Source organism: Lissotriton helveticus, chromosome 6 (assembly GCF_964261635.1).
Source record: "Lissotriton helveticus chromosome 6, aLisHel1.1, whole genome shotgun sequence".
Lineage (NCBI taxonomy): Eukaryota > Metazoa > Chordata > Amphibia > Caudata > Salamandridae > Lissotriton > Lissotriton helveticus.
The window spans coordinates 2,102,854,113-2,102,867,141 of record NC_136067.1 but is presented as its reverse complement, the minus strand read 5'-3'; the positions used below and the strand labels follow the sequence as shown (position 1 = coordinate 2,102,867,141).

The window sequence follows — 13,029 nt, the reverse complement described above, 5'->3', positions numbered from 1 at the left end:
TCGGGTAAAATATATCTCATAACAGTCATTAGTCACCTTGTACCTACACCCACAGGTCCAATACGGGACATGGCCAGTTCAGCTGTAGGAGAATCACATATTTCCCCTCGGTAGGCGTTCCAGTGCCCCCACTTCCTGTCCCATATTTTGGGGCACCCTCTAATCTTGTACACTATCTTTTCTGCAATCATACAACGATCCATTTCAGCCATCCAACCGACCCCAACGGCCCCTCAGGCGATCCCCACTTCATAGCTATAGAGCGTTTAATCAACAGGAATCCCAACGCAGCCCATTGGAGCCCTTGGGACGTCAGGTCGTTGGCCCCCCAGATGTTAAGGACACATTCTCTAGGCGTCGATGGCAGTGGCTTACCCAGGGAGCCGTTCATCTTCCAAAGCGCTCTGTTCCAGAACTGTTGCACCTCCGGGCACTCCCATAAAATGTGGTAAAAAGTACCAGGAAGGCCATAGCCTCGCAGGCACAAGGGATCCAGGCGTCGTCCTATCCTAGCCAGGGTGAGGGCGGACATGTACGCTCTATGCAACACTTTCAGTTGTATTAGCCTAAACCTATGGCAAATAGCAGTTTCTCTCGGGAACATTAAGGCCGAGCGCCAGTCCTCGTCTTCTAAGGGACCGAGGTCGTTCTCCCATTTGTCCCTCAGAGATCGAAAGGGACCAGGAAGATTATTACACAATTTGCGATACGTAAGGGAGATGGCCTTCTCCGGGGGAGGCTCCGACAGCAGTCTGTCCTCCAGAGGGGAGGTCACCGGCAAGGTGGTAAGGTCCGGGACCACCGCAAGAATGGCATGTTTAATTTGCAAATAGCGGAAGATTTCAGTAGGAGCAAGGGCATATTTAGTCTGGAGATCAGTAAAAGTCATCAATTTTCCTTTACATACACGGTCTCCTAGTTCCTAGATCCCAATCGTGTCCCATCTATCGAAGCCCTGGAGGAAACAGAAGGAGCCCAGACTCTGTGTCGACCATAGTGGCGTTGCCAAGGTAAGCCTGTCAGACCATCCCAAACATTTGTTAGCCTTACGCCAGATAGCTACTGTGTGAGCCATTGGGCCCACGTATCTAGTTCTGGAAGGGTTACTATACAGAGCACCCAGGTATCTCTCACGCCCAGTTTGGCATTTGTCCAGGAGGTAGGCCGGGTTCAGAGGCGAACCATGCAGCCACTGGTTAATCGTCACCTGCTGCGAGGCCCAATAATAGAGACGGAGGTTGGGTAGAGCTATGCCCCCATCGTACCACCCTTGGAAGAGTTTAGTCAGGGCGATTTGAGCGGCTCCCCCATTCCAAAGTAAAAGTCGGATCTCACTCTCCACCGCTCGGAAATATGAATCTGAAACCACAAAGGGGCAGTTCTGCAGGGCATATAAAAATGGTGGAAGGGCCAGCATTTTGAAGAGCGCCGCTCTCCCTGGGAGTGACAGCGGGAGCGACCGCCAGTGGGCAACATCTCCCCGGAGTCGACGCAGAGGGCCCAACAGGTTGCGCTCGTAAAAGACTTTGGGATCCGATGTAATGAAAATACCTAGGTACATGAAGCCATCAGTAGCGATTGCGATAGAGAAACCCCATGGCAAATGGGGCGGAGGGCCGTGTAGCATGTAGAGCACTGATTTGTTCCAGTTTATAGAGTACCATGAATATTTACCAAAGTTGGAAAGGACATGGAACAGACTATTAATAGAGGATTGAGGAGATGACACGTATACTAGGATGTCGTCCGCATATAGGGAAATCTTATCTACAACCTCTTCCCTCCAGTAAAGGCCTCTAATGGAGTTATCAGTGCGGATCCAGTGAGCCAGGGGCTCCAGGGTGAGGGCAAACAGTAGTGGGGACAGGGGACATCCCTGCCTGGTACCTCGGTGTAATTCAAATCTCCGGGATGTATGATTGTTGACCCGGATTTGGCCCCATAGGTCCGTATACATCAATCGCACCCATTTGATGAAGTGGGGACCAAAGCCAAAACGGCGGAGGACCTCGAACATATACGGCCATTCGATCGAGTCAAACGCCATCGTGGCGTCAAGGGACAAAATGGCCGCATCGTGTTGCAGAGTAGATCGGCGACTTACGATGTTGTGGACTCTACGAAGATTCAACGCTGTGTTGCGGCCTGGTAGAAAACCTGATTGGTCATCGTGTATCAGTGAGGAGAGCACCAGGAGAAGGCGTTTAGCCAGGAGCTTGGCGAGGACCTTGGCCTCTGCACTGATCAGGGAGATGGGCAGGCCCAGAGAGCCACAGTCAGTAGGAGGCTTAGCGGGCTTAAGTATAACTACAATGGAAGCCACTCTTTGAGCGAGTGGGAGGACCCCAGCCTCTTGACTGTCAGTGAACATATTAAGGAGATGTGGAATGATGTCAGGGACCATGCCTTTCAAAAATTCTACAGGGACCCCGTCTGGGCCCATGGCTTTGCCAGAGTTAACGGCAAATAAGGCCGTGGTTAGTTCCTCCGCAGTGATATCAGCATCCAAGGCCACCTTATCTATGTCTGAGAGCGTCGGAAGGTGCATCTCGTCCAAAAGTTGTCTGGATTCGTCGGACGTGTAGCACTTGCCTGCAGTGTAGACACTTTCTAGGTGATCGGCAAAGGCCTCCGCTATGTCCAATGGGTCCACTATCGTAGAGCCATCCGGCCCAGTCAGGGACGATACCCATCTGGACCCCTGGTCACGGCGCTCCAGCCAGGCAAGCATTCTCCCTGCACTATCTCCGCATTCATATATTCTATGGCGCGTGTGGTGAAGCTTTGCTTGCGCCTTCTCCAGCGACAAGGCTTTATAGATGGAGAAGTGTGGCTCAGGGGTTAGAGGCAGCAGACCCGGAAGCTGAGATCGGTCCTGGACCAGGGTTCAATTCCCCGCCTCGGCGGGTCTTGGGCTAAAAATTCCACGGACTCGATAATTCTCGCCCCGGTGCCTCCTCGACTCACGGGTTCACACTCTGCGACTCTGGGCAATAGCTTGCTTAATCTCCACAACGGCCCCTCGCGGCGGGATGCCTGACTTTCACCTTGTGGATACCCTGCTATCTCACAGGGGAATACCAGGAAGGGTTCCCTAAGCAAGCGCCGGGAAACCCACTGCGGGTAGCTGTGCGCTATATAAGCTCAACTACACTACATAGACCAGTTGTTGGGCACGTAGTTTACCCGCAAGTGTAAACATTTTTGATGCGTTCAAACCCATCGCAAGGGACTCTGCCCTACTTAAAATGCAAAAATGTAAATCAGGCTCTCCCCTGGATCCTGTTCCGGCTCAAGTACTCACGACTCTGGCACCAATCATCACCGCCCCTCTAATTTCTATCTGGAATACCTCTCTTTCCTCTGGCGTATTCCGTAGGAATGGAAACAGGCAATGTTGATCCCTATTTTAAAGAACGCGTATGCTGATCCGTCTGTATTTAGCAATTACCGGCCTATATCACTCCTACCGAAACCTGCTAAAATTTTAGAAAAAGTAGTACAGGAACAGTTGGCCGACTACCTGGAATCCAATAATCTCTTGCATGATACACAATCCGGTTTTAGATCCGGATATAGCACAGAGACAGCCCTGCTGGAGGTAACAGAGACTATAAGAGAGAGCGTGGACAGAGACGAGGTGTCCATGTTGGTGCTCCTCGATCTGTCCGCGGCTTTCAACACCGTCTCTCACTCCATATTATTGGATAGACTCCATGATATGGGGATACGAGGTTCACCATTGGCATGGATAAAATAATTCCTGTCTGAAAGAACGCAACAGGTGTGGTGTCGACCCTACCTGTCAAAAGAGAAGAAACCCCTTGGTTGTGGAGTCCCTCATGGGTCGGCGCTCAGCCATCTCTTTTTTAACGTTTACCTGTCACCATTGGCGAAGGTTGTTGAGGCCTGTGGAGTGAGAGTGGTCTCTTATGCTGATGATACTAAGCTGATTTTCTCATTTAGAGACCACTCTTACAAAGGGCTCGCCAATTTTAAATCCTGCCTCACTAACATTGTTCTATGGATGACTTTGAATACACTAAAATTGAACACCGATAAAACAGAGGTGCTATTCTTTAATCTGAAATCCCCACTGCTGTCTTCCACATGGTGGCCGTCTGAGCTGAACCCACCCCCGCCAATGCTGCCCGGAATCTTGGGTTTTGTATTGACAACGAATTGTCATGCAAAACCCAAATCCAAAAGGTTACCTCTGCCTGTTTTGGCAAATTAAAATTGATTAAAAAGATCTCCCCCTATCTGTCCAGGGATTCGATGAGGACCGTCGTGCACGCCCTCATCTTTTTCCATTTGGACTACTCTAACAGCCTCTATGTAGGGGCTCCTGCATATCTACGTCATTGATTGCAGATTGTCCAGAACGCGGCGGCAAGATTGATATGCCACGTCCCCTACCAGATTTCTCATCGCATCCAGTTTAAAGCCCTGGTCCTAACCTTTAGGGCAATGAATGGGAATGGACCGGGCTATCTTAGAAACAGACTGAAGCAGGTCCAGTCAGTTCGTGCCCTCAGATCGAACCACCTTCGTATCTTGCTCTCCCCCCGTTTCCATCGCTCTAGAAGAGGAGGCAGAGCCTTTGCGGTGGTTACTGCTAAGCTATGGAACTCCCTTCCGCTTAATCTAAGACTGATTGAATCAGAATTCCAATTTAGGTCCAAATTGAAAACATATCTGTTCTCCAGCTACTAATTCCTGGGTCACTACCGTTGCTGTCCACAGCGCCTGGACACCTCCGGCGGGGGTAGCAGTGCGCTTAACAAATTCCATTAAAAAAAATTAAAAACTGTGTGTTACGTGGTCTATTCACTGGAAAAGGCCATATCTTGTATTATGTTAGGCTATGTGATAATAGGAAGCATTCCCTGAATAAAAATGGTGGCATCTTGTCATCATGGAATTAACACTATAGTGTGTTGTGGGGAGACTGTCTCACTCACTGAACAAGGAACCTTCTCTGATGTCATGGTTGCTCCCTGAGTCCACACTTCTCGATAAAACTATATCACCGAAGGATTGTATCCCAATACTCTGCATACTGCATCTTTACATTGAATGTGTAATCTAGACTTCCTTCAGCGCACTTGTCTATATGGACAATTAAATGTCTCATTAAATGCCAATAGATGTTTGTGATGGACTCTACATTTAAGCTTATTCAGTGTTTCTTTTTTTAATCTAACAGGTGAAATGAATGCAGTAATAAGCGAAAAAGGTAAAGACATTGGACATCGCCTGAGAAGGAAGTGATGTAAAAAAAGTATACCTCAAAATCTCTTCCCTGGAAGGCTGGTACCTTGCCAAAGTCTTTTTTATACATCAGAAAATTCTACTTGCCCAATGAGGTCTGTACTTGGCTCTTGGGCATCTGCTGATAGACATAGAAGACATGACACACTGACATACTGAAGCAAGTCTGATGAGGTGCTCATTTTGTAGGAATATCTAACATGGTCCCAGAAGGAACACACAGGAGAGAAACTGTATGAATATCTAGAATGTGAAAACACATTTATTGAGCAGAGAAAGCAAGTACAACATCGTAAACTTAATACAGGAGAAGAACCATAGTGATGGACTGACTGTGGAAAAATGTTCTTTGCAATGAAAGACCTAATGCAGCATCAGAGTGTCGAAGCAGAGGAGAAACCATATAAATGTACAGAATGTAAGAAAGCATTCCGACGGAAGCAGAACCTAAAGCAGCATTATCAAATCCACACTGGAGAGAAACTATATATATGTACAGAATGCAATAAGGCATTTATTACAAGTGGAAGCCTAATGACACACCAGAAAATCCACACTGGGGAGAAACCGTATCAATGTACAGAATGTGAAAAAGTATTTATTAGAAATGACGAGCTGAAGCGACACCAGACAGTTCACACTGGGGAGAAACCGTATCAATGTACAGAATGTGACAAAGCATTTATTACAAATGGAGAGCTGAAGCAACATCAGAGAGTTCACACTGGGGAGAAACCATATAATTGTACAGAATGTGACATGGTATTTACTAGAAAGCCACACTTAATACGACATCTCAAAGTTCACACAGGAGAGAAATCATATCCATGTATTGAATGTCTTCAAGCATTCAAAACAAATGATGAGCTAAAACGACACCAGAAAATCCACACGGGAGAGAAATCTCATGTATGTACTGAATGTGAGAAGGAATTTATTACAAATGGAGAGCTGAAGCGACACCAGGCAGTCCACACTGGGGAGAGACCGTATGACTGCACTGAATGTGACAAATCATTTATTACAAATGGAGACCTGAAGCAACATCAAAAAGTCCACACTGGGGAGAAACCATATAAATGTACAGCATGTGTCAAGGTATTCATTACAAAGCAAAAATTAATACGACATCAGAACATTCACACAGGAGAGAAACCATATCAATGCACAGAATGTCACAAAGCATTTAATGAAAATGGAAAGCTAAAGCGACATCAGAAAATCCACACTGGGGAGAAACCATATCAATGTACAGAGTGTGACAAAGCATTTATAAGAAATGGACAGCTGAAGCGACACCAGAAGATCCACACTGGGGAGAGACCGTATGACTGCACTGAATGTGACAAATCATTTTTTACAAATGGGGAGCTGAAGCAACATCAAAAAGTCCACACTGGGGAGAAACCAAATAAATGTACAGAATGTGTCAAGGGATTTATAACAAATGCAAGGCTAAAGCAACATCAAAAAGTCCACACTGGGGAGAAACCGTATGACTGCACTGAATGCAACAAGGCCTTTATTACACTGCAAAGGTTAATACTACATGAGAGAGTCCACACTGGGGAGAGACCGTATGACTGCACTGAATGTGATAAGGCATTTATGACCTATGGAGTGCTGAAGCACCATCATAGACTCCACACTGGGGAGAAACCATATCAATGTACAGAGTGTGACAAAGCATTTATTACAAACGGAGACCTGAAGCAACACCAGAAAGTCCACACTGGGGAGAGACCGTATGACTGCACTGAATGTGATAAATCATTTATTACAAATGGAAAGCTGAAGCGACATCAAAAAGTCCACACTGGGAAAAAACAATATAAATGTACAGAATGTGTCAAGGAATTTATAACAAATGGAAGGCTAAAGCAACATCAAAAAGTCCACACTGGGGAGAGACCGTATGACTGCACTGAATGTGACAAATCATTTATTACAAATGGAGACCTGAAGCAACATCAAAAAGTCCACACTGGGGAGAAACCATATAAATGTACAGCATGTGTCAAGGTATTCATTACAAAGCGAAAATTAATACGACATCAGAACATTCACACAGGAGAGAAACCATATCAATGCACAGAATGTCACAAAGCATTTAATGAAAATGGAAAGCTAAAGCGACATCAGAAAATCCACACTGGGGAGAAACCATATCAATGTACAGAGTGTGACAAAGCATTTATAACAAATGGAGAGCTGAAGCGACACCAGAAGATCCACACTGGGGAGAGACCGTATGACTGCACTGAATGTGACAAATCATTTTTTTACAAATGGGGAGCTGAAGCAACATCAAAAAGTCCACACTGGGGAGAAACCAAATAAATGTACAGAATGTGTCAAGGAATTTATAACAAATGCAAGGCTAAAGCAACATCAAAAAGTCCACACTGGGGAGAAACCGTATGACTGCACTGAATGCAACAAGGCCTTTATTACACTGCAAAGGTTAATACTACATGAGAGAGTCCACACTGGGGAGAGACCGTATGACTGCACTGAATGTGATAAGGCATTTATGACCTATGGAGTGCTGAAGCACCATCATAGATTCCACACTGGGGAGAAACCATATCAATGTACAGAGTGTGACAAAGCATTTATTACAAACGGAGACCTGAAGCAACACCAGAAAGTCCACACTGGGGAGAGACCGTATGACTGCACTGAATGTGATAAATCATTTATTACAAATGGAAAGCTGAAGCGACATCAAAAAGTCCACACTGGGAAAAAACAATATAAATGTACAGAATGTGTCAAGGAATTTATAACAAATGGGAGGCTAAAGCAACATCAAAAAGTCCACACTTGGGAGAAACCGTATGACTGCACTTAATGCAACAAGGCCTTTATTACACTGCAAAGGTTAATACTACATCAGAGAGTGCACACTGGGGCGAAACAATATAATGTTACAGAATGTAATAAAGCGTTTAGAGCGAAGCACCACCTAAAGCTGCATCAACCAACACATATCAGATCTCAAAGACACTAATGCTGCTGATTCCAGCACATAGACAAACTGGAGAAAATGCTGAAACTTACAGCTGTGAAGGCAGAGGATTTGGAAGCAAGGTCCCTTAGGAACAACATCGCATCTCTGGGGTGACAGAGTATACCAACACGAGACACGTGATCATACGTGGATATATTTGGCAGGGACGTGTCCTCTCCCATGTTTTCACTTGAGAGGGCACACAGGACCCTTGGCCCACACCTTGCTCAGACGCACTGGTCATGGGCAATCTCCTCAACTAACAAGACCTTGGCACGTTATTGCACCTCACCAGGGAGAAATCCACAGTGCAGCACCAGGGCATGACCCTATCTTTTATTCCAGACTTCACGCCGATTTGTGAAGGAAGCATGCCGTATATTTACCGATGTGAATGGCAGCCTGGCAAAAGTCAACGTAAAATAGTTCATGCTCTACCCTGCCCCTCTAAGAGTTCAGCACCATGGTAAAACGCACATTTTCAACACCCCATCTGAAACCATTACTTTTTGCAAGCAAAACCGCTTAGGCCCATCCTCATCTACTGGTATTGGAGCTACTGGTCCTCCATCACCCCCCAATAAAAGCTGACCAAGGCGTGCTCTGTCAGTTGACGGGTTCGGTCTGCAACACACTCCGTGGTGTTGGGCAAACGATGGCCAAGTCGACTTGCCCAATATGGAGATCTGGCGCTTCTGTGGGTGGTGATTGACACTGAGAAATGCATTGACCTACCTTTATACGCCATATAAATTTTTCGTCCATAGGCTTCACACCCTCACCTAGGATGACTCACTGCTAAGTGCTTCTTTCTTGTTGATTTTTATTATGATGGGATGCACCGGGAGCAGATTGGTAGTTTCACGATGTGGGTGGTGGAACGGGGTAGTTCATATGATTTGTTTCTTGAAAATTCTCTTGATTGTATCACCAGGGAAGGAATCTTTACACATAGAGTGCATTTCCAGAACATGGGTATCATTTGCATTATTATTGCAAATATACGATTAGTTAAATGCCAGAAACACCTACAGGAGCGGAAAGATACCACATAAATACATCACATGGAATGTGCGCTGACTATCCAACCTGTTTAAGGGGCGCCAGGTACTATCATATTTATCCAGACATAGAGCCGAAATTGCGTTCCTGAAGGAAATGCACCTTCCCCCTGGTGTCCCTAGTCGGCTCACAGCTACCTGCGGAACAAACTTCCTTGTTGATTACAGCATATACTCCAGAAGACTATGTATAGCGATACATAGGTATATGCCCTTCGTCACTCGAGGGGTCGCAGCTGACCAAGTGGGCCGCTACCTATTGGTTCATGGCATGTTGGGTAATTTGCCCGTTGCTCTAGTGAATATTTATGTGCCTGATGTAGACTCCCCGACTTTTTTCACAGTCCTCACATCTCACCTTGACTGAATGCTCAACCACACCATACTCCTAGTGGGAGATTTTATATCACATTAGACACCTCGGGCACTGGATTTTTCACTAAGTCACACTCCCATCAACAGTTCACCCCTCACTGCATTTTAACCTCCTTAAGGATGCTTGGCATCTTAAAGACACTCAGAAAAAGGTTGAACATTCTTCTCTGCGCCGCAAGGCACGTGGTCACGCATTAACAACTGGTATGTAATTCCCAAGCTAGCTCTAGCACTTGCTAATAATATACATCTTCCCAGAACTTTGTTCGATCACTCTCCGGTATTGCAGCTTCCAGGGTCTATGATGCCTCGTGTCCCATGGTGCTTCCCTTCAAATGCACTGTTAGATGACGTATTTAGAGCTGTGGTCTGTGAATCAATAACAGAGTATTTCCATATAAACACCGGCTCAGTTGAACATTATTCTACGCTCTGGGACACCTTTAAGGCCTACATCAGGGGAGGTGTATAGCAAAACATTGAGGTATGCTCTTCGGTCTGTACGCTGAGAGCTGGATGAGGTTGAAAGGGCATTATGAGAGTTAGACATGCAAGCTCCATGCCTAGATGCCGCCCTATGCTGTCTTGATGCGCATCTCTCATGCAGGACTTTCAAGACTTGGCAGCCAGTGAAAACAAATACCTAGGCTGTCCTGTTTATAATATAATAACTGATAAATCCCCACCGAAAGGAAATTAACCCTCACCAGTGCAAACATATAAACACTGAAAAAACACCTTCGCAATAACAAATTAAATGCCATTCAAAGAAAGGAAAAGGTGAGTGAAAGTAATTTTTGTTTCGTCCAATAAAATGTAACTTTGTTATACAAGGCAGCAGCAAGAAAGACTGGTCTAACATTATTATGCTGAGTGTTGCTGTTTCGGGATATCACTAAAATAGCGTTTCTTCTTCCTGTTGCTTCTTTTCTGTTTAGTGGTCGTTGGTCTACAGATGCAAGGTTTAGATAAATGCTTTAGGTCTTATTTAATTATTTTATCAGCAGTAGAGAATCAGGAACTATCAAAATCATATTTGATATTTTGACTACGTTTGATTCTTTCACTGATAGGTCAACTTGCTGATTTCATAATAATCTTTCCCAGTATGTTCCATCATATTTTCCCACAGACAGAAAATGGGTGAAACCCATTGATAAATCAGCCCCCTTTTCTAGCGAGTCAGTATTGATAGTAGGTGAATTGCCGAACACCCCAGGCTTTAAACATTTAATGCAAATTGTAGTGTCAGGTATATGTGAAAGGAGTGCTGTCACCAAGCATCTGGAGTGGTGGTGAAAACATAACACAAGATGTTTAGAAAATATGAAACGCAGTGTCACTTGGAATGCTGATGCAAAAAGTTGTTACCAAGTTCAACAAAGATTGGAGTGATATTGTTTGTATTTGCAGTAATTCAGCTACATATTTGAAAAAGTTGTATGATGACCTGTCAAAATCGATACCTGAACTGAAGTGCTTCCATGTAAGAGATACTTGCCAGGTGGCATGCTTAAAGCATCTTTATAATTTTCAGAGTTAATGAAGAATACTATTGACTTTGTAGTCCATTCTGGTGCACTGTTTCATTATGCACGGTAACTAAAACGCAAATATTTCTCCTTTTGTGTTTTGTGGGGCATCACAGAAAGTCATCCCAACTGTGTCATTTAGCTGGTGGTGCTCATTCCTAGAGGCTGTGAATGCTATATTATCCATGGAATGACCGTTTACCGAATTGCTGCTTAGTAATGATGCCAAAGGCAAGAAATGTGAGGATCTTTGGTCGCATATTGATGGTGATGTGAAAAAAGTACACTCTATTGCACGGGTACTCATAGTACGGCCTGCGGGCCACCAGCGGCTCGGCAAGCCTTCCTTGGAGGTCCGCGGACCTTGCAGACATGGCACCTGTGTTCTCTTATTTTTTTGTGTGTGTCAGGAAACTCTACTGCAGCAGCGTGGACTCAGAGAGACGGCTCTATGGGGGCCGGGTGATAGAGTGAAGCTGCAGGGGCGCTAAGAAGTTGTGAGCTACAACACAGCCTCATTAACATGTAAATGGTCTTTTAAAGACCTGTGAAGTACTGGGGTGTGGCTGTGTATGTGCGCCCGGGAAGCTGTCTCAGCCCGGGCTGACACACACAAGGGGCGAAGTGACAGGGTGACAGGACAGCAGGGACTGAGAGCCAGGTGAGGTGTCAGAGGGCAGCAGGGAGTGAGGTGACACTGATAGAGACAGACAGATATAGAGACAGAGAGAAACAGACAGATAGAGGCAGAGAGAGGGACAGAGGCAGACAGAGACAGACAGAGACAATCAGGGACATACGGGGACAGGGACAGACAGGGACAGGGACAGACGGGGACAGGGACAGACGGGGACAGGGACAGACGGGGACAGGGACAGACGGAGACAGGGACAGACAGAGATGGGGACAGATGGGAACAGGGACAGACGGGGACAGGGACAGACGGGGACAGGGAGAGAGAGGGACAGGGAGAGAGAGGAACAGACAGAAATAGGGACAGACAGCAACAGACGGGGACAGAGACGGACAGGGACAGATGGGGACACGGACAGACAGGGACACAGTCAGACGGGAACAGGGACAGACAGGGACAGATGGGGACAGGGACAGACGGGGACAGGGACAGGTGGGGATAGGGAATGACGGGGACAGGGACAGACGGGGCCAGAGACAGATGGGGCAGGGACAGACAGAGACAGGGACAGACGGGGACAGGGACAGACGGACATGGACAGATGGGATGGGGACAGACAGAGGCAGAGACAGACAGGGACATGGACCAACAGGGACAGACACAGACAGACAAACAGACAGGGGCAGACGGGACAGACTGGACAGGGATAGACCAGGACAGGGACAGAGACAGGGACAGGCAGGGACACGGACAGATGGGGACAGACAGACAGAGATGGAGAGGGCGAGAGAGGGAGAAAGAGGGAGGGAGGGAGACAGAGAGAGAGGGAAATAGGGAGGGAGGCAGAGGGAGACAGACGGAGGGAGTCAGAAGGAGACAGACGGAGGGAGTCAGAAGGAGACAGATTGAGGGAGATAGACAGAGGGAGACAGACAGTGGGAGACCGACAGAGGGAGGAGGGCGACAGCTGGAGGGAGACAGAGAGAGAGGGAGATAGAGAGGGAGACAGAAAGGGAGGATACAGAGAGAGAAAGGGAGGGAGACGGAGAGAGAAAGGGAGGGAGACAGAGAAACAAAGGTGCGGGAGAGAGGGAGGGAGAAAGAGAGAGACAGAGGGTAACAGAGAGAGAGAGAGAGAGA

At 46.5% G+C, this 13,029-nt stretch overlaps 1 protein-coding gene across 1 annotated transcript in view; it reads left to right on the top strand.

Annotated features, from left to right (window-relative positions):
• The window catches only part of LOC144764056 (uncharacterized), a 46,091-nt gene extending 34,045 nt beyond the window's left edge, over positions 1–12,046 (top strand). Inside the window, 2 exon segments of the mRNA XM_078650209.1 lie at positions 5,210–7,563; positions 7,565–12,046. Coding sequence (XP_078506335.1) covers positions 5,617–7,563; positions 7,565–8,128 — 2,511 coding nt within the window. The 5' untranslated portion in view covers positions 5,210–5,616 and the 3' untranslated portion in view covers positions 8,129–12,046.
• The last annotated feature ends 983 nt before the right edge of the window (positions 12,047–13,029 follow it).